This window comes from Mixophyes fleayi, chromosome 2 (genome assembly GCF_038048845.1).
Source record: "Mixophyes fleayi isolate aMixFle1 chromosome 2, aMixFle1.hap1, whole genome shotgun sequence".
NCBI lineage: Eukaryota > Metazoa > Chordata > Amphibia > Anura > Limnodynastidae > Mixophyes > Mixophyes fleayi.
In genome coordinates, this window is record NC_134403.1 from 124,840,699 (window position 1) to 124,861,698 (window position 21,000).

At 42.6% G+C, this 21,000-nt stretch overlaps 1 protein-coding gene across 1 annotated transcript in view; it reads left to right on the forward strand.

Annotated features, from left to right (window-relative positions):
- The window catches only part of IPO5 (importin 5), a 49,735-nt gene extending 46,828 nt beyond the window's left edge, over window positions 1-2,907 (forward strand). Inside the window, exons 23-26 of the mRNA XM_075199927.1 lie at window positions 107-326; window positions 410-638; window positions 975-1,116; window positions 2,090-2,907. Coding sequence (XP_075056028.1) covers window positions 107-326; window positions 410-638; window positions 975-1,116; window positions 2,090-2,176 — 678 coding nt within the window. The 3' untranslated portion in view covers window positions 2,177-2,907. The remainder of the gene's footprint in view (window positions 1-106; window positions 327-409; window positions 639-974; window positions 1,117-2,089) is intronic.
- Window positions 2,908-21,000: the final 18,093 nt, after the last annotated feature.

Genomic DNA, 21,000 nt, shown 5'->3' on the forward strand with positions numbered 1-21,000 from the left:
AATAATACCATGTTATCGTTATAACCGTTGTAAAATAACTGTGTGGTGGTAAATCTTTCTGAGAATGCCCTTTGCATGTTTTGATATTTTCTAATCCTTTCAACAGTGTCCTCACCGGCCCTGGCCAGACAGACAGTGGGGGCTGTGTATCTTTGATGACGTTATTGAGCACTGTAGTCCCACTTCCTTCAAGTATGTTGAGTACTTCCTGAGACCTCTGCTACAGTCTATTTGTGATAACAGCCCAGAGGTTCGACAGGCGGCTGCTTATGGTATGGGTGTGATGGCACAGTTTGGGGGTGATAATTATCATCCTTTCTGCACAGGTATGTGATATCTGTATGGATATAATGTAGAAATTTTTAAAGTCAGGATAATTTTTCACAAAGTCTCATCTCTTTCTTTATAGAAGCGCTTCCACTTCTTGTTGGGGTAATCCAGGCCCCTGACTCTAAAACCAAAGAGAATATTAATGCAACAGAGAACTGCATCTCAGCTGTAGGAAAAATTATGAAGTTCAGACCTGACTGTATCAATGTGGAGGAGGTCCTACCTCATTGGCTATCATGGCTGCCATTGCATGAGGATAAAGAAGAAGCAGTTCATACTTTTAACTTCCTGTGTGACCTCATTGAAAGGTATACATCTGTCCAATTATATGTAGACCTGCACCATAGCAATAAGGTTGTGCAACAATGAAAATAATTGTTTAATGTGGATTCATCAGTTAATGCAGCTAGAGCACAGTTAGAATTTTACTTATGTAGTTTTGTTTTGTATTTTTTATTTTAAACTATTCTTGGTTCATTGTATTTGGAAGATATAGGAAAAAGTTCACAGCTATTGAATATGCTGATATACATGGAATGTCAGGGATAAAGCTACATTAATGCCACTTAGTCCTTTCAGAATTTTAGTATTATATTTATTTTTTTAAATTATAATTTTTCTTATTTTTTATTTTTTTTTCACAGTAACAACCCTATTGTGCTAGGGCCCAACAATTCAAATTTACCCAAAATATTTAGTATTATAGCAGATGGCGGCGTTCATGAGTCAATTAAAAATGAAGAAGTATGCGGCAAGCGACTTGCTAATGTAGTACGACAAGTTCAGGTAAGTTCCAACTAGTGAAAATAGAGAGGTGCATATTTGTGAAAGATGTGAGTTTAGTGAAGTGTTAATATTTTTGTCAGCTAGAGTCTTTAATCAATTAAAAAATAAAAAGTGAAAATGTAGTGTGTGCTAGCTTCATTTCTTTGTAAAAGTTGACTCAAATTCCCTTTGCAGTAGTTGGTCATTTGTGAAATGTTATATAAAAAAGAACAACGGAGTTGCAGCTTGGATAAAGAAGCATGGAAGGGTTGCTTTATTACAAAATGGTCAAAACGTTACCTGAGGAGAGCCTCTGAAATATTGTACACTTCAGCTGTTTTGGATTACAGCTACTCCTATAGAAGACCCTTTTTCTTCATCTGACTGATTTGAGGCTGCTTGGTTCTTTTTGTACAACATAGCCTTGAAACCATGCGACTCAGTTCTGCTATAAGCCAGCCGCAGTCATTCTATGGATGAAACTGTTCAGTGTTGCATCTTGGACTCTGCTTGCTGGGTGACACTAGATTCCCATCAAGTAGAAGCTGCAAACTGCAGTGTAATCTATTTTCCTTCAGTTTCAGTGATCTTACTATGAAGACTTGTAAAGTATGTGTAAGGAGTGTTATTTAAGTGTACTTTATTAGATGTTAAGGCAGTCTTTTAGGGAAGTATGCTGCATTTACAAAGTGCCTCCATTTCCTTTAAAACTTGAAAATATGGTCTTTATAGTTACAATGCCTTAATGTCAAGTTTGTAATTGCTATAATTGTCATAGACTGCTATGGTGATTTTGCCTTTTATTAAATAACCATATGGATGCTGCCACTTATCCTACTGCTTTGATTGGAAAGCTATAAAATTCCATGTACTTTGCGCCACACATCTAGGTATCATCTTTTCTTTTAAAATTACATGACTAGTTTAATTTCTTAGGCCTTGGACAACATACTACAGTATGTGATTTGATTTTGTGTTTTCAAACCTGTTGTAGGCCTCTGGAGGACTGTTCACAGAATGTGTATCACAGCTGACTGCAATTCAGCAGAAGGCTTTACAAGATCTACTCAGCACTGCGTGAAGGCCTCTACCATCAGCATATATCAGGACGATGAATAAACTTAACTCTTCTGTTTAGGTTTCTTTGTTTTGAGCAAAAGAAGCAGTAGTGCTAATAGGCCATTTTTCTGCAGGTCATCAAATTGGGAGAAATGCACCGTACCCCATACTGAAGTGTTAACAATGGATTTTTCCAGAAGGATGTTCCTGCGGGCCTAAATAACTTTAAAAGGATTATTCTTTCCTATCCTATGTCTCCTGTCCACTTCTGTGGTTAGGAAGAAACTGCTTTCCATTGTCCTCTATCAGCAATTTAGTAGTCTGGGTGCTATAGATGGGGTTTAAGACAAATTGACTTAAATCCTATGTACCCAAAGGGCCTGCAATGCTTTTTAAAAATGGTGCTCCCCACACCATTTGTCAGAGTGGTATGGTGAGTTCATAATTAGCACGATGTTATAATCGTCAAGACAGATTTGTTTCCACATAGTATTAACTTGGTGTGAGTGGAATAATTATTATAAAATAACTGCTGTATCTTGGGAAGTCCAAGTATGGTATTCAAGAAAACATTTTTTTTTGCACAGATTTATATTGGCATTTTATTTTTTAATTTTTGCTCACCCATTGTGCCCAAAGGATATGTGGATTGATGCAGGAAAATATTTAGCTTCAGGCCCTTCAATGTGAAATGTCTCTGGCATGTCTGGCAATATCTCCTTCACTCCTGAATAAACAACAATGAAATACAAACACCAGCCTGTGCATCAGTTCCCTGCTGTCTTGCTTAATTTGTTCATAACCACTATAACTTTGTTGAACAGTATACTGTGTAAGTAATCAAGTTAGTTTTGTTTTTGCTAGCTAGTTTAGGTCTACTGACTCAATTTTTATGTTTATTGCACCTTTTTGGTCAATGAAACATTTAACAAAGTGTCATGTTCTGTTTTTAGCTTTAATCCGTATGCATAGTTTATAGCTTGCTGATGCATAGTACCACATTACAACTGTGTCTTTTTATTAATTTTTACCATGTGTAATTTGACATATTACACTCCATTGTGTTAATGTTTCACAGCAAAATAGATATGCATATTTCACATAAAAGGCAAATACCAAAAATAATAAACAACAAATGAGTTAGATATTTTAATGTGTAAATGAACTAGAAATGATAAATCGAGGTAAATGTTTTTGGTTTTTTTTTTACATAGAAAACAAATCTATTCTGTATACTTCATGGTATATGTATGTTTATGTATGCCAGATGTAGACATTTTACTAAAGGATGGTCCTATCCATTAAAACCAAAAAAACATTTTTGGGGGATTTGTTTTGTAAATGTCTACCACAATATGCAGTATTTCAGAGGTTTAGGCTGTTATCAGTCAGAAGTATTGCAGTAGACTCATTACAGTGAAGAGACCCTCATACCATGCCCCAAATATATTTTGAGACTCAATCTGTAGCTTAATCTTTATTTGTTGCTGCAGTTAATAGTTTTTTAGGTATATTAACAATTCAGACTAACGTGTGGTAATCTGAGAAATAAAATTTGAAGTAGATTGAGATGAACTGTTTCCCCTTTTCAATTTCTTAAGTTATTCATATACAGAGTTCATTACCTCTGATTTTCTGCCATGTGTTCCCTCTTTCCCTTTGCCTGTCCGTCTCCACTTTCACTTCTGTTAGCTGTTATTATCCTTTATAAAAAAAACAAAACTTGTCATTACAGAGCACTGTACATTGGGGGAATTAATGACATACATATGTTGACAGGAAACCAGGTGAAGATGGCTTTGCCTAAATAAGCTTATCGAAGAGGTGTGGGGAACACTTGCTAATATAAGGTTGCACAATATCAGTTGTGGTTGCTGATTAGGAAAGTACATATTTCTGTAAGGCAGCAGCATTATCGGTCCCCAATAATAAAGCAGCCACTGGCATTTCTGTGCAGTGATTTGGTACAAGTGGATGATATGATGGCTAAATGGAAGCATGTGACATAAACTGGACATTGTTGAAATTTTAAAACTGTTCATTGGAACCATTACTATCCTTCACCATTTATCTGAACTCCATTCCCATATTGTCACCAATATAAAATGGAGATTTTTGCAGTAGCTGCCATAGCAATTGCACAATTGCCCTGCTCTAATTTTAAACATAACTTGAAGTGAATCATAAACATGGTGAGGTTACATGTATTTCGCTTTCCTCCGACTTGGTACAGTGTCCATGGGGCAAAGAGGTTGGAGAATAGGCACTTACCGTATATACTCGAGTATAAGCCGAGTTTTTCAGCACTTTTTTTGTGCTGAAAAAGCCCTCCTCGGCTTATACTCGGGTGATGGAGACGCAGACCTCAATAAATAGTACTGAAGGGAATGGTGGTATATCCGGAGGCTCCCAACTGTATAGGACATAACAATAAGTAACAATGCAGAGCAGTGTTGGAGTGTATAACTCACGATTTCTTGATAGCAGTTCTCAGTCCGTCCGCGGTTTTCCTTAAAGACTGCAAGCAAACAGATGGGGTGCGCTGACTATAATAGCCGTCCAGACACAGTCTTTTGAAGGAAAGTTCCTAGCTCCGTTTGGTCCTACCACTCCAATAGCGCTGGTTGAAGTAGTGATGTTTCCATTCTTCAGACGGAGTGGTAGGACCAAACGGAGCTAGGAACTTTCCTTCAAAAGACTTTGTGTCTGGACGGCTATTATAGTCAGCGCACCCCATCTGTTTGCTTGCAGTCTTTAAGGAATACCGCGGACGGACTGAGAACTGCTATCAAGAAATCGTGAGTTATACACTCCAACACTGCTCTGCATTGTTACTTATTGTTATGTCCTATACAGTTTGGAGCCTCCGGATATACCACCATTCCCTTCAGTACTGTTTATTGAGGTCTGCATCTCCTATATATCCTTTGTGATATATTACATGTTGGTATTGCTACACCAGTCAATCATCCTATTTATTTATCTAGTCTGGGAACAATACATTTGTTTTTATAGATTGTCTATATCATTTTTATTTTTGAAATTTACTATTAGCTGCTGCATTTCCCACCCTAGGCTTATACTCGAGTCAATAAGTTTCCCCAGTTTTTTGTGGTAAAATTAGGTACCTCGGCTTATATTCGGGTCGACTTATACTCGAGTATATACGGTAATTTGAATTCTGCATAATTTTATAAAACTTGCCTACATTCAAGGAACCTCATTTATTATACTTTATTTTATGTTAATCGCTGCTATAGCAGCGACTTATTCTGAGCTTGGAGAAATCTGTACTTTGAAGGTAGGTGGAGGTGTAGCAGTGTCCAGCACCTCAGGTTCCACCCTCCCTCCGATCTCGTTGGGGGAAGGCTTTCAGAGGGGAGGTCTGGTCACTGTTTATGTACAATTTCTAACAGTCACACTCTGGTGCTTGTCTGCGGTAAAATACCTAAAGCTCCCCCTCTCCCTGCAGGGAAGATGGCGAATGTCTGTTATCTGTTGGCATTGGCTGCAAAATCCTGCACAGAGGATCTGTGGTTGTCTGGTGGCTGAGAGGCAGTTACAGCAGTCACCATTAAGAAGGGTGTCCATTAGGACATATCCCCCTATACCACAGTGGCCATTTCTGGACTGGACCTAAGTGGTGAGTTGCTTAACTCCACCAATTGGTACTTCCTCCTTGGCATGCTTTACTTCAAAGTGACAAGCCCAGCAGAATTGACACACTGCACTTAGGCTTGTTGTGTCAGTTCTCCTGTTCGATATTCCCTCACAGGGTAGTGCTACTGAGGAAAATCTTCTGTTTAGTGTGATACTTTTCTCAGTTTACTGCTAGAAGTAGAAGTCGGTCACTGTGTATTGTATTTCAGGGGGCTTGGAGGCTGGTCACTTAGCTTACCAGGCCTGTTTCCCCTGTGAAGAGGAAGATTTTCCTAGAAATGCAGACCCTAGATTTACCTGAGAAACAAACAAAAAGTTAAATCTTTGACCATTAGATGTGGAAAGATTAACTGGAAGAAATTTGCTTTCTTCCTGTGGCCTGATTAATGATTTTCCAACTCTGGCCCAAACAGGATGGGGAGTGAGTCAAGAGTCCTTTTGGATCCTGCATCTGCATCCCAAACTCTAAGGCAGGCTTGGCCAACCTGTGGCTCTCCAGGTGTAGTGTAACTACAAGCCCCAGCATGATTTTCCTGCTGATAGCCTGCCTATAGCTAGCAGGGTATGCTGGGAGTTGTAGTTTCACAACACCTGGAGAGCCACAGGTTGGCCAGGCCTGCTCTAAGGAATTAAGCTCTAAGGAACTTTCTGAATTCATGCAGAATTAAACTTGACGTGCCCTACTCCTGGGCCAACGTCTATAGCCCATGGTTGCAGGGTCCCTAAATTAATTTACCGTAAGGACAAAAAACCTGTTTTTAAATTTTTAGAAGCATGTCGTGAGTAGCAAGTGTTTTTAAAAGGGGGGAAAAAAGTCTAGTGCGACAGGAAGCTGTATTTTCCATTTGTGGCATCACTGGATAGGCTTTATAATGCTGGTTTAATGGGTGCAAGAATACAGAACTTCAAATTGCCCATGCAACACCACCATTAAATATTATACATACTATATTGCCCCGTGAATGTTGGCTGTATGACAAAATAAAAAAATTGTTTATTTCCTTTATTAGGGCAGAGAGAGATTGGTTCAGTTCTTAAGGGTATACACTGGTCATGCCAGTGTCTGCAACTGCAAATGTTTGATGCATACTAAAGCAATTCCAACAATTGTTCAAGGGAGAAAAATGGTAAATTTAATTAGTTCCCTGTTAGTACCTTTCTGATGAGGCCTACAGAAAAATAAGTTTGACATATGTATGCCAAGATAGCTCTCATTACTGGGCAAATCATCAGTAGGTGTGTGAAACATGAGATGCTTTGTGAATAATATCCACAACCCATTATGTTGGAAGCGTCCAATCTCTTTTTAGATGGCACTGGCTCATGTTCAAAAATTCTGAAGATCGAACATTGAGTCATAGTGTTACCGCCACCTACTTATTTATCAACATATATAAACTAGGTTTCTTGAAACAAAACTGCTAATTCGCCCATAGAATATTAACTTTCGTAAACCATACACGGTCACTTGTTGCAGCTAGTGGTTTAAGTTGGTTTTCTCAGGGCAGACGGGAAGGACTATATTGAAATGCCACCATAAAACCAGATCATCATGTTTTATCAATACAGCAGCTGGAGCGGTAAAACTGTCAGTTTTCTGGCAAATGAGCCTGATGTGGAAGTTTAAGAGGACACTACAGTTAATTTTCTGACCACCAAACTAAATTTCCCATACCATTTATATGTTCAAGGAGCATCCACTCTGCCTGCCTGGCTGGCTGTCCATGTTGTGGATCAGATGGTCTACTTTCTAATTGCAGAGTCCAAAATCTGTCAACAGACAAACAAGAAGTCCATATATTTTAAATAGTGGTCACTGAACACTTTCAAGTTTCTTTGCAACTATAATTCTATAAATAACTGGAGAACATCTTGGATTGGAGAACGGGAACAATAATGTCTATGGTAGATATCTGGCCTAAACTTGCTCTACCCACAACCTGCTTTTACCTTTTCTGAAGAACTAGAGGAAGGAGCAGGATAGTGCTGCTGTTACTTGGAAAATGGCCAGCCAATGACAACTTGACCTAGCTACATTGCTGTGGTTATTGGATCAGCAAGAAGAAGCCATTTACAAAACAGGAATCTCCTTGTATGGTTATAGGTCATTGCTGTTTGTAATGCACTAACATTCACTTCAGACTCGTCTGAGTGGAGAAGCGGTAAAAGAAAGCCGATGGCAAGTGCCAACCTTGGGATTTCCAGAGAAATTTACTGTGAGGGCCCATACAATTAAAAATTGCATAGTACATCCCTAATTTTTATATTCTCTCTAAAACATACCCTTTTATCATTGTACATGCAGCCCATGTCCTGCAGTGGTCTCGTACTGAATGGTGCTAGATCCTAGATTCAAAGTTCAGAGAGAAAAGAAACTGCATTCTCCAGATCTGTTCACAGCCATTTCTGCAGGGCATCAGAAAAGATGTTCCCTCTAAACAAACTATGCCCAGAAGTCATCATTCAAGCATACAAGTGGAGTGGGCAGACAGTATAATCATCATTTATATAGCGCCACTAATTCCACAGCGCTGTAAAGAGAACTCGCTCACATCAGTCCCTGCCCCATTGGAGTTTATAGTCTAAATTCCCTAACATACACACAGAGAGACGGGTCAATTTGACACAAGCCAGTTATCCTACTAGTATGTTTTTGGATTGTCGTTGGAAACCCACGCAAACACAGGGAGAACATAGAGGCTCCACACATAAGGCCATGATTGGGAATCAAACTTGTGACCCCAGTGCTGTGAGGCAGAAGTGCTAACCACTAAGACAGTACTGAATCCTTTGAACATTAACGCTTTATCTTCATCTTGGGCAAATAAGGCTCTGACTTTAGTGACAGAGTTGTGCAAAGCAACAAAATGAACATCATTCTATACATAGTCATTATAACATGTATATTCTATCATCAGGTGATTCTCAATTTGGCAGATATGTTCTCTTCTCTAATTGGTTCTTATCGCGCGCCCCCTTCCCGAAGTATTTCCTTTCAAAAGATGAAGGGGAGGATCTGGCTTATATAATCTCTGAGGCAGTGGTTTTGTTTTACCTGCCTCTAACGAAACAAAATTGATCAAATCCACAGTAAAGGCTGCCATGGAATACTCTGAGGAAGAGGAATTAATGGTTATATAATTTGCAGATAGAACCCCAGTCTTTTTGTCCTAAGATACTCTGTATGGAACCTTTCTATTTATTTTTTTCTCTTGTAACTGCTGCTCAGAAGGGAGTTCAAAACCAAGAAGTCTGGGGCATGCACACAGTCATGGGGTGATGAGAATTTTGCGGGCCTCCAGGCGCTGTGTGGTTCTTCTGTGTGTGACGGCCTCTTCCTTGGATACACTTTTTCAACCCCAGTTAGTGAGAGGTGTTTATAGGTTGCGGGGTCTCTAAGGCTCAGCTCGCCCATTTGCTTTAATGGCAATGGGCAAGCTGATCTAAGCCACATAGTGGCTTTTAGCAGGAGTTAGGCCACTTGCTGCTTTTGGGGAACCTCACTGGGTATTTTATGATTGTAGCAGGACCTAGCAGTCCTTGGTATCCTCAGGTGACTTTTATGGGTGATTTAGTGCATTGTGGATTCTTGTGGGTTATTTTATGCTGCCAGGAATAAAGATCACGGTTTGCTGTTGTCCTAAATTGCTGCCAAGGAGGAAAAATTGGTATTGCGGACCAGTCCGTATCCTCACTGACAGGCAGGGTGGGCTCATCTGCGACATCACCGACCAATGCTAGTTTGGACTGTCCATGTTTCCCCGCAGGTGGATGCTTTTGTGGAACTCCTGCTGTAACTCCCATGATGGCATTCCGGTTTGGCGGTTCCCAAAGATCGATATCGAGATGTTGTGGATTCTTAGGCGGTTCCTTTAAGACCGGGCTTCCGACCGTTGCATCAGTTTCCGGCATGTCCGGCCAGAACTGCTCACCGAGGACATCATTTAACAGTGGGAAGTCTCGCCCCAAAATGAAGTGGATATGGGAGTTTAGGTGCTATGGCAGCTACCACCATAACAATTTTGAGTGTGACTGGTATTGTTGATTCATACTCCTCTGTCGTGCCATGTACGCAAAGAACCTTCACCTTGGGCAACCGAGAAGATATGGTTTCGGGTAAGGCAGAGCTGGAAACCAATGAGAGTTCACTCCCCGAGTCAACCAAGGCCAGAACAAGTCTTTGGTTGATTAGCACAGTCACCCGGAACAAACATGGACTTCCTGATGTGGGACTCATGGTAAAACAGCTTGGAAACGCAGGCCCAATATGTGCTACAGAACAGTCCATGGGTTCCTGTAGTTTAGTACACTCTGCCTTAAAGTGGCCTGGCTCACCACATTCAAATCACTTCAGATTAGACAGCTTTGCACCTGGCCCTCTGTCCGTAGCAAGGATGGTCAAACCTGGCTTTTGGCGTGGCAGCGGCTTTGGCAGGTTCTTTAGTCATTTGCTGTAGCGCACAAAACCTTTCTACCACGGTGGCAAGCTCTTCATAAGTTTGTGGGTCTGATTGCAGAACCCACCTTTGCAAATCGCGGTTCAGCCCCCGGATGCAGTGATCTATCGCCAGAACTTCAATAATCCGAGAAGGCGAATTCTCCTCAGGCTGCAGCCATTTCTTTAAAATTTTAGAAAGCTCAGCCACTTGCGCTCTGACCGGTTTTTCCTTATCATAGCGCCATTGGTGATAGCGCTGTGTTTGGCCTGGCCCGGAAACTCCTATGTGAGCCAATATCTCAGACTTTAGGCACAAATAATCAGAGGCCCGTTTCTCACAGGTGTTAAGGAGTTTCTTAGGGAGTGCGGCCTCCAGCTTCTGGGGCCCTTCATTTTACCTTGCAGCGTTTGGTTCTCGGACATTGGCCGCTGGTGGCGACACCTCCCTTCCACCTATCTCTGTAACCAAATCTAAACGGTTGCAGGTTTTTTTTCTGACACTCTTTTTATATCGTCTAGGGTGGCGCAGTGGCGTTGGAAAACCTTATCCTTGGGGCCAGAGGTTCTTTGCAGGGAGCTGCTTGGTACCTTGAATAGAGCCTGCAAGGCATTTTCCTCATCCGTTCTCCTTGGTCTGGAAACAGTACAGCGTTTGGTGCGAATCCTAGAGTTTTCACACGTCCCAGTGCTGCCCTCTAAGTCGCTTTCTTTCGCAAGCTTGCTCTAATAGGGGACTTCGCCTAGCTTCCTACATGGTACAGGACCACGGTATCTTCAGTCCTTTCTTCGAGGGGTCTCTTCTGGTTAAGCCCCACTTTGGTTGGTGAGGTGAAGCCGTGAAATCTAGTCTGGGCGATCAGAGCGCTTTATTTGGTCAATTTTCACTTGCTGACTCTGGGAAAATGTTTATCTCGGGATAGGGGTGTTCCCTTACATAACAACCCTGTTCGCAGGGGTTTGGTGTCGATAGTGTGGATTGCACTCAAACATTTTATTTTTCCAGTAGGATAGAGAGGGGCGTGGCTCCGGCCACTATTGGTTCAGAGGATAGTATCTGCATTTCATTATTCTTCCTCCTTTTCGCAAGACACTCTTCTTTGGCTGGATGCAGTTTGTGCCCTTCAGTGCCAGATTGACTGCAGGGTCTCTATCCCTGTAATATATGTCCTCTTCGTCCTTTCGGACACTTAATAGCGGGACAGGTCTGTTTCCAGACAGTCTCATGCCCGCTACATCCCTTCCTCCATTCTGTGGGATGTTAGAGCTCACTTTCCAGGACGGTTGGCGCTTCTTGGGCATCATGTCAGGGTTCTTCGGTAAAGCAGTTGTACGGGATGGCAACGCCTACGTCTTCTGCAGAGTTTCTTGGTTGCATGGCTTTGCATCTGCTGATGCGAGCTTTGGGCGCAGGATGTTGGGCGCAGCCGTTCCACAGCAATCCCTCCCTTAGAGGCAGCTTTGGTATCACCCAATGTCTTGCAGTGTCCTCCAATGGTAGGAAAGATACTCCATTGGAGGACACTGCACACCCTCCCTTGCTCTGAAAGTAGTGCTGTTTTTGATGCTATTTTCTGCATTGCTTCTCTTTTTCTTCCTGGCTTGGTTATACAAACTGAGGTCTGAGCCGGAGAGGAGGGGCATAGTAGGGGAGTAGTGTGATGAACAAATAAGTTGATAAGTGCCTAAACTTCTAGTCCCACCTACTATATACCCAATGTCTCGCAGTGTCCCTCAATGGAGTAAGAGAAATCGATTTTACGGTGAGTAAAAATCTTCTTTTTTTTTATCATAAGAACTTAAATTAATTAGTGGTGTGTTATTCTAGAAACAGTCAGCATCCTAATTGACTGGAGGTTACGCTCAACACTTGCAGAATTTTAAAAGGCATACCCTGCAAATAGTTAGGATATCATTCTCCAGGAGCAGTTCTTCACACTGTGCCCAGCTGAGGTGAAATAATGTGTTGAGGATTGTGACCCTAAGACTTCACACGGGGCTGCCAACCTGTCAAACAGGTATAGCGTTACCAGGGCTCCTGTGATGAAGAAGAGTTGGGAATCGCCAGGGCAAACTGCGTGGAAAGAGGCAACCTGGAGGATCACCACTGAGTTCCCCGTCAACCAGTTTTGACAACTGGCCACAGGTGTTGTACGTATGATGAAGTCGTGCACCTCAGTGTCAATTGTCCCAAAAATAAGAAAACAATACCATCTCCTGTGGGGGGCCCAGCAGGGAAGCCAGTGCCGGCCGTCCTGTGTACAGGAGGACCCCAAAAACCCCCCAGACACAATCTGCATGTAGTTAATGTAGGACACCAATTCGCACTTGGGTTGTTAGACTCTGGTGCAGACCTGATACTTTTCCAGATGGGCCCTGCTGACCAGCGCAACTTGAGTGCAAAAATATGTAGTGACATTTCATGTGCTGCTGAGAATACTCAGGCAGATTTACAGGTAGCTGTGATGCAGGGGGAGGGATTATGTGCCAATATATCTGAAGGTAATGCTCTTGCTGGAGAGACTAATGCTTTAAATCCCCTGGGTTGTGAATTGGATCAGGGCAAAATGTGTGCGATTGTGCCTAAATGTGACATCATGTCTGCTAATGTTTTAGCTAGTCAGGTCAATTTAAATGGGCTCAGTTCTGAAGGTGACCCAAAGTGTGAAAATGTGGTAGTTGGGAAGTCTGGTGACGTGGGGCGGGCGCCTCTCATTTCCCTGCCTGCCATATTGTAACCCTTTGAATGGATTGCTGTGGATATTATGGGTCCCCTAGCTGTTGCTAGTAGCTCAGGGAAAGAATACATTCTGATTCTAGTGGATTATGCTACTAGGTACCCAGAAACAGTTGCTCTTTCCTCCATTCACGCAGACAAAGTAGCAGATGCCCTTATAACTATTTTCTTCAGGGTGGGGATCCAAAAAGAAATGTTAACTAGTAAATGTTTAACCTCATGCAGAGTCTTTGTACAAAGATGCAGGTGAATTATTTAATTACCTCCCCGTATCACCCCCAAGGCCAACTGGCTGTGTGAACGCTTTAATAGCACGCCAAAACAAATGCTTAGGACTTTGTGGAGTTGCAGGGAAGAGACTGGAAGAGGTTCCTGCCACACCTCCTCTTTGCATCTCGCGAGGTACCGCAGGAATCCACTTGCTTCTCACACTTAAAACTCCTGTACAACCACTGGGTGAGCAGCCCCTTAGATTTGATTAGGGAAGAGTGGGAAGGGAAATTGATCACCCCAGAAGCGTCACTGTTACACTATGTAGTGCAATTCAGGGAAAAATTGCAGTCCTTAAAGGGGATGGAACAGTGCAACCTGAGAGCTGCGCAGGTGAAACAGAAGCTGTGGTAATGCGAGAGAATGCATATTTGAGGTGGGGCAAAGGTTCTGGTTCCTATGCGGCAGAACAAGTTTCAGTGTGGGGGCACTTGGTTCTGTGTAGGCCAGTGTTGGCTAACCTGTGACACTCCAGGTGTTGTGAAACTACAAGTCCCAGCATGTTTTGCCAATATATAGCAGCTTATTGCTGGAAGGGTATGCTGGGACTTGTAGTTTCACAACACCTGAAGTGTCACAGGTTAGCCAACACTGGGGTAGACTATATGAAGTTAAACAACGCCACAGTGTTTGATGCTTATCCTAAGCCTAGGATAGATGAACTACTAAAACAGCTTGCCCAGGCACACTACATCACCATCATGGATCTCAGTAGAGTGTACTGATAGATCCCATTAACACCAGAGATCTGTGAGCGGTACACATTTATCACCTCATTTGGGCTGTTTGAGTTCATGGTCATGCCCTTTGAAATGAAAAAAAACCCTGCGTCCTTCCAGCGCTTGGTCAATAACCTGTTAGAGGGCCAGGAGGGACATGCAGTTGCCTAGATGGATGACATTGCAGTGTTCAGCCAGACCTGGGAGGAGCACCTGATCTTTCTGAAAAGTGTGTTAGGCCAAATCACTGGGGCAGGTCTGACTATCAAACCAGAGAAGTGCCAGCTTGGCATGCGTGAAGTGCAGTACTTAGGGCACTGTGTAGGGGGAAGGTATCCTTCGCCCAGAACCAGGCAAGGTAAACGCTATCGCTGCATGGCCGACCCCTACAACGTGTCTTTTTTAGGTACGGCTGGGTATTACTGAAAGTTTGTATCCCATTATAGCATCCTTGCCAAAACTCTGAGTGACTTGACAAAGCAGAAATTACCACATGTGGTTAATTGGACAAAGGAGTGTGAAAATGCCTTTACAACTCTGAAATCTGCTCTGACCCAGTTCCCTGTACTACAGGCTCCAGATTTCAAACGGAGGTTTATAGTACACACTGATGCGTCTAATTATGGACTAGGAACTTTAGCCATGTGACAGCCCAGGGGGAGGTGCACCCTATCATTTTCCAGAGTAGGAAACTACTCCCCCGAGAGGTGGTTTATGTTACCAGGTTGGGTACGCTAGTGCGGCTACCACAAACCCGACACCACTTACCCTCACTGACATGAATACAGGTGGCGCCTGTACAATGTGTTTTAGCAGCGCTTCTACATTGTACAGGCGGCGCCTCCTGGCATAACCCCTTTAACACCAGAAATACTTCTGTTGCCCTTGAAAGTGACGTCATTTAGGTGTCCCGGCATGTTCATTCGTCGCATTGGAGAAAGTTCAGCTTTTTCAACATTCGGGTTTTAGTGCTCTGCCGGGGTTCAAAAGTTCGGGTAATCCATGTCAGGGTAAGTGGTGTTGGGTTTGTGGTAGTCGCTGCAATGATTACCACCAATATTATCATTGAACGAGATTACCTAGCTATCGCATGGGCACTTCAAAGTCCTACCTGTATAGACCAGATTTCACTATTATTACAGACCATAATCCTCTAAGCTGGCTGAATAGAGTTTCAGGGGATAATGGAAAGCTTTAAAAAGTGGAGTTTGATTCTGCAACAATATAACTTCACCATTCAACACCGGATGGGCGCAGAACACGAAAATGCAAATTGCCTCTCTTGCCAAGGGGCAGAAATGGTGAATGGGCAGGAGTGACAGGACACAGTTCTCTGTGCCCTAGGTTTAGGGGTAGGTGTGGCGATTATGTATTGCGCCTAATCACTGATACTTACTTTCCCAAGAATATTCATGTATGTCCCTGTGTATATTTTATATGTAACAAGTGTGCTTTGCTAAATGATATGACTTTGACCTATGCAAGTTTCAAGAGTCTTTTGAAAGTAACCAGCCCAGACAGATAACATCTCTAAAGCTTTACAGAGTTTGTGTAAGCAATCTGAATAGCCAGAGGTTTGAAATCCTGCCTTTTGAGATGCCAGACCTATATCTCACATAAATAACTCCTTTTGAAAGCCCTGTATCATTCTGGGAAATGCTCTGACATTGGGTTAACATAGTTAATTTCCAAAGGTGGAAGTTAGAGCAGTGTTAGAAGGTTAAAAAAAAAAAATCAGCTGCTACCCAGTAATTTTGTTCATTTTCTATGGGTAGACCTGTCAAGGTGGAAATGCTCCCAAAGTGTACTTCTCTCATACCTAGGGGTAAATGTATCAAGCTGAGGGTTTTCGGCGGGTTTGAAAAGTGGAGATGTTGCCTAGAGCAACCAATCAGATTCTAGCTGTCTGTTTGTAGAATGTACTAAATACATGATAGCTAGAATCTGATTGGTTTTTCAAACCCGCCGGAAAACTCTCAGCTTGATACATTTACCCCCTAGTCTTAAACTAGTAAGTTCGTGACTCTATTTTTCCTATTTCTATATTTCCTATTTTATTTCTGAAACTTATTTGTGCAACTTTTTTTGTATGTTATTAATTGTTTTGTAATTAAGCCTTTGAATTTTTTTTTTATTAAATACATTTAATTTAGCATATTCTCCATGATTCTCTGTGAACTTACGAAGCCAAGTGAGGCTCTTGCTACATGTGAATGGGATTTAAGTGTGTAATATTCATAAGTGATTTTGGTGAACATAAGAGCTCCATAGTAAATCCTTTGTGGTGGCAGAAAAGATGTATTCATTGGTAAGTGACTAAGGTAACTCCGGTCGTGGCCAGCTGTTTCAGATTGCTGTATCTGAGACAGGCTGGGCATTTGTGACACCATTCAATAAAATATCTCCTCATCTCAGATACAGATACACCACACCCTTCTTCTCCAGTCCATACTCATTTCATTCTCCCCAGGGTCAGCACCAGCAATCTTAGACATCACTGGCCTGCTTTCAACAATCAGCAGTCCACTGCTGACTTTCCTTATTAGAATCCTTAACAGAACCCAGCTGGGTTCAGCCTCACACTAGAGATGACACAACACCTCTCTCCGGTGTTACCACTAGCCGCCAGTACTCATGACACATGCTTCACCAATCAACTAGCTACTATGAGAACTTGCTCATTGCCTGAGTATCAATTGTGTCCAACATCGATACTAGTAAGTATACCTACTATTCATGTTTTTTCAACTTCTGTGTCCAGTCTTGCCAACAGCAGCACACCCACATTCGCATTTGGCTCTGCTGTGATTTCGAGTCCTCATACCAGCTAAGTACTCTGCTGCTGTCACGGAGGGAACCAACTGCACTGCCCTGTGACCAGGGTCTTCAATGAACAAAGTCTATATCCTCTTGTGGCCATACCTGGTGAAGTCCGGTGGGAGTCTTCTACTCTGTTCCAGTGTATATGGTTGTGTCAATTCTGCCTGCTAGTTATTGTCATCTGCGTGTGTGTGTTTTCCACTACACTTGCTGTCTAACTTTGTGCTACAAGGTCACTGTAATATAGGCCTTTGTATCCGTTTGCTTACTTAGTGCCAATGCCTCCATGTATCTTATTGCACACTACACGCTGTTCAAATAGTGCCAACACAGCCGTGTTCCTCATTGCAAATGACATGCTGATCAAACAGTGCCAACACCTCTGTGTACCCTATTACAGCTATTCACTGTCCAATCAGTGCCAACACCTTCCTGTACCTTAGTACACGCTGCCCAGGCAGTGCATACAAACTCTGAGTACTCCGTTACACATTATCAAAGCCCCCCACATGTACTCATCTGTAACCTCAGCATTTTGCAGCCAGTGTCAAACACAGCAGTGTATTCTGGTGGGATGACCTCTCTTTGTATCAAATCCATACATCTTCCGGTGTGCTCTCCCTAAAACTAGGTACACACTACAGAATTTTCCACTAACTTTTTATGCCGATCGATTTTACATGCGATTGATGTTCTGATCGCTCGGTCCATGGACTGCATACACACTAACCTTGTTTAGGACGATAAAGGGAAGAGCGGACGTCCATTTAGCGACTTTTTACAGCCATGTTGTCTTGAGCAATGACTGTAATTTCGTACTCACTGTTGTGGACCGGTCGGAAGTTTATACACACTACACAACGGTAACGAGATTGGAACGAAAATATTAAACGGTACGACCAACCAAATGAGGCGACAATCGTCCATTTGGGCAGACTTTCGACAATCGTGTCACTGCACACACTGACCCGACTTTTGAACGAGCAGTCGTATGTCGGCTGATTTAGCCGATTATTGGACGAAAACCGTGCAGTGTGTACCTAGCTATAGATACAAAATCCTAAGTTCTCCAACCCATCAACGGAGGACAAGGTCTCTACATTCATCTTATCTCCCCCTACAACCTGCCCTCTAAATCCTAATTCCTCCCACCTTCTATTCTCTCTCACCAACTACTTTTCCACCGCTAACACATCTCCTTAACCTGTCTCCCTCTGCTGGCACATTCCTATCCTCCTGCAAGCATGCGCACACCTCACCAATCCTAAAGAAAACATCTCTTGTCGTAGCCAAGCATCCAACTGTTTGCCTCCAAACTACTTAAACAAATTGTTTTCAACAGTCTTTCTCATTTTCTCTCCTCTCACTGCCTTCTTAACCTTCCACTGAGTCTGCCCTCACAAAGTGTTCAATGATTTACTTGTAACAGCCCCCTAGTGGTGTTCTAGTAAAACCCTGCACTTCAGTGAATACAGGAGGGGTCACCTAGAGGGTAAGCTAGAAGTTTATAAAAAGTTACATAAACTGGTTACCATGGTGACAACCCAACCCAGCCTGTGAGACTGAGTGAGAGGAAGGAGGGGCTGTCATTAAGGGGGGATAGGAGTAGAGAGAGGAAAGAGAGAGACAGAGGAGAGGAGAGATGTAGTTGGGGACCTGGGGTGGAAGCTCCCAGGCTCCCCCAGCATTGCCTGGCTGTCTGAGCGTGGTGACTAAGCCAGGGCAAGGAATGTGTGCCCTGGATGAGGGGGAGAACTCCATGCCACTATAGATTACCCCACGAGAGAGGGGGACACTTCGCATGGAAGAGGCCCTGGAGTGAGGGCTGCTACAAGAGGGAAGGTAGCTGTAGTGTCAGATCCTGAGGCTGAGAGTACACAGAGTGACGTGTCAGAGCACAGAAGACATCATCCCCGCAGAGGAGGGATGAGCTGCAGTTGAGAGGTACACAGAGTGTGTCAGAGCTGCATGGAGGAGAAGCTGCCTGCCTATTAGCATCCATGTGAGTGCCCTTGCAGAGGAGGGTGATCTGCAGTGAGTATGGAGTGCAAGAGACATGTAAATTATGTTATTTAACATCTGGATAACATTAAGAACTGTGCTGGAGAGAGTGAGGAGCTGTATATATTTTTCTTTATTGCTGCAACCATTATGATTATCGTGCTGGAGGAAGAGGAGTGTAAATAAAAGTTCAGTTTATCATAGAGATGGTCTGGCGCCCAAATTATTGTGACTTTTACACTGCATTACAAAGTGACATTACCTGTGTCCCACTAACTACAGAGAAACACCTGCATGTGCAGGGACCCCCTGATCAATTACACCCATACCCATCAGCTAGCCAGGGCTTGAGGAGGAGGTGCACTGTGTACCCATTGCACCCCACATTACACACAGTGACAGGGGGTTACATACTTAGCAAAGTTTTATGGTTACTTTTCCATATTCATCCTCCTGGACCTGTCTGCTGCCTTCACTACACACACTTTACTCCATTTGTCTTAATGACACAGTTCTTTCCTGGTTACCGTCCTCCTTATCCAACTGCACTTTCAGTGTCTGTACCTCTAGCACAGCCTCACCTCCAATCCCTATATTTGTTGGTGTTCTTAATGGCTCTGTTCTCAGTGTTCTGCTTTTCTCACTGTACACCACTTCTCTTGGTGAACTAATATACTCATTCAGCCTACAGTACCACCTTTGTCGTACCCAAATCTACCTTCTGTCTCTGCTATACATGAAACAGATTTTTTTTTATTTTTCCTCCTCTGAGAGTCAACACAATTTTCTCAGTCTCTCAAGCCACTGCCTTGACTTGGACCTTTGTTTTATTCCTCACATCCTGTGTCTCTCCCAGACATGTCATCTTTACATTCAAAACATTCAAAATATTGCTCCAATTCAAATTACTCACCCACAAGGCCCTTAACACCACCTTTTCATACATATCAAATGTAATCTCAAAATACTGTTCCTCGTACATTTAGAGTTACCTCTGACCTGTGCCTTGCCTCTGATAACCACTTTTCACTCCCGCCTGCAAGAATTCTTCTTTGCCGCTACCCACTTATGGAATACCCTACCAAAAAAGATCGGACTCTCCCCCAGGTTTCAAATCTTTAAACCTTTTCTGAAAACCCATCTCTTTATTAGAGCTTACCCTACTCAAACCTCTATTACTCCCACACTGAGCCACACTAACTTCTATTGTTTCAGCTGTGCTCTTTTCCAATTTACAATTTAATCTTCGTCATGACAGAGGTTTTTTAATTATTATTATTTTTATCATTAGTAAGACATCCTATACTACTTGCTTCACCAAGGTAAAATTTATCATCTTCCATGGTCTCATTTTGCCAACACAACAGAAAAGCTGGCTGGGGACAAGTAATAAGGATCACTTACAAGGAGTAGGCCCATGGTTTATTATGTGTTTCATGGCAGTGAATGCGGTGATAGAAAAGTTTTCCCCTTATGAGAGGAGCTGGATGAATCAGGGTGTTCCTGGCTGAATGTGGGGCAATTGCAGTCACGAGCCTCACACAAAAAGCCTTTATACAAAAATGAGAGAATATGTTGCAAGATAACATTTATTGGAGTATTTAGGGGAGTGCTCACAATTTAGTGGGTGGCAATAGATCACTTTCCCCTAAACAAAACAACTTTCTTGTATACAAGTCCTTGGAGGTGGAGATTGGCTGTTGACCTATATGTTCAGTGCCTGTTGTGCCATAAGATGCACTTTATACAGCAAAGCGCATTTATAGATGCACAAATTCCAATGTAATAAATGCATTGTGGAAATGTGACACATAAAGTAAAGTCGGCCTTTAGTCCCCTATTTACTTGACATATGGAAGACATATATAGGCCTCAAATGAACATTTATTTGGGACAATAATAGAAAAGTTTAAATTAATCAAGGTGGTGGTCTAAAATTAACAGTAGGCAGGACTTGAATTCCCCCCCCACCCAAAGACCGCATTTCCAACCCGGACTAGAAGCACGCAAAAAATTCATGAGAGCACTTCACAAGGCAGAGTCTGCATGCACCTTGTTATTCAAATAGCCGCATTTGCGCACAAGAAATAAGCAGTGAGTGCCCCTATTTTGCTGCTTCATAACTGACCTTTAATAACTTTCAACTGAAACATCGCTCACAAAGTAGTAACACCATTGTTTTACTGAGCAAATGACATCTACAA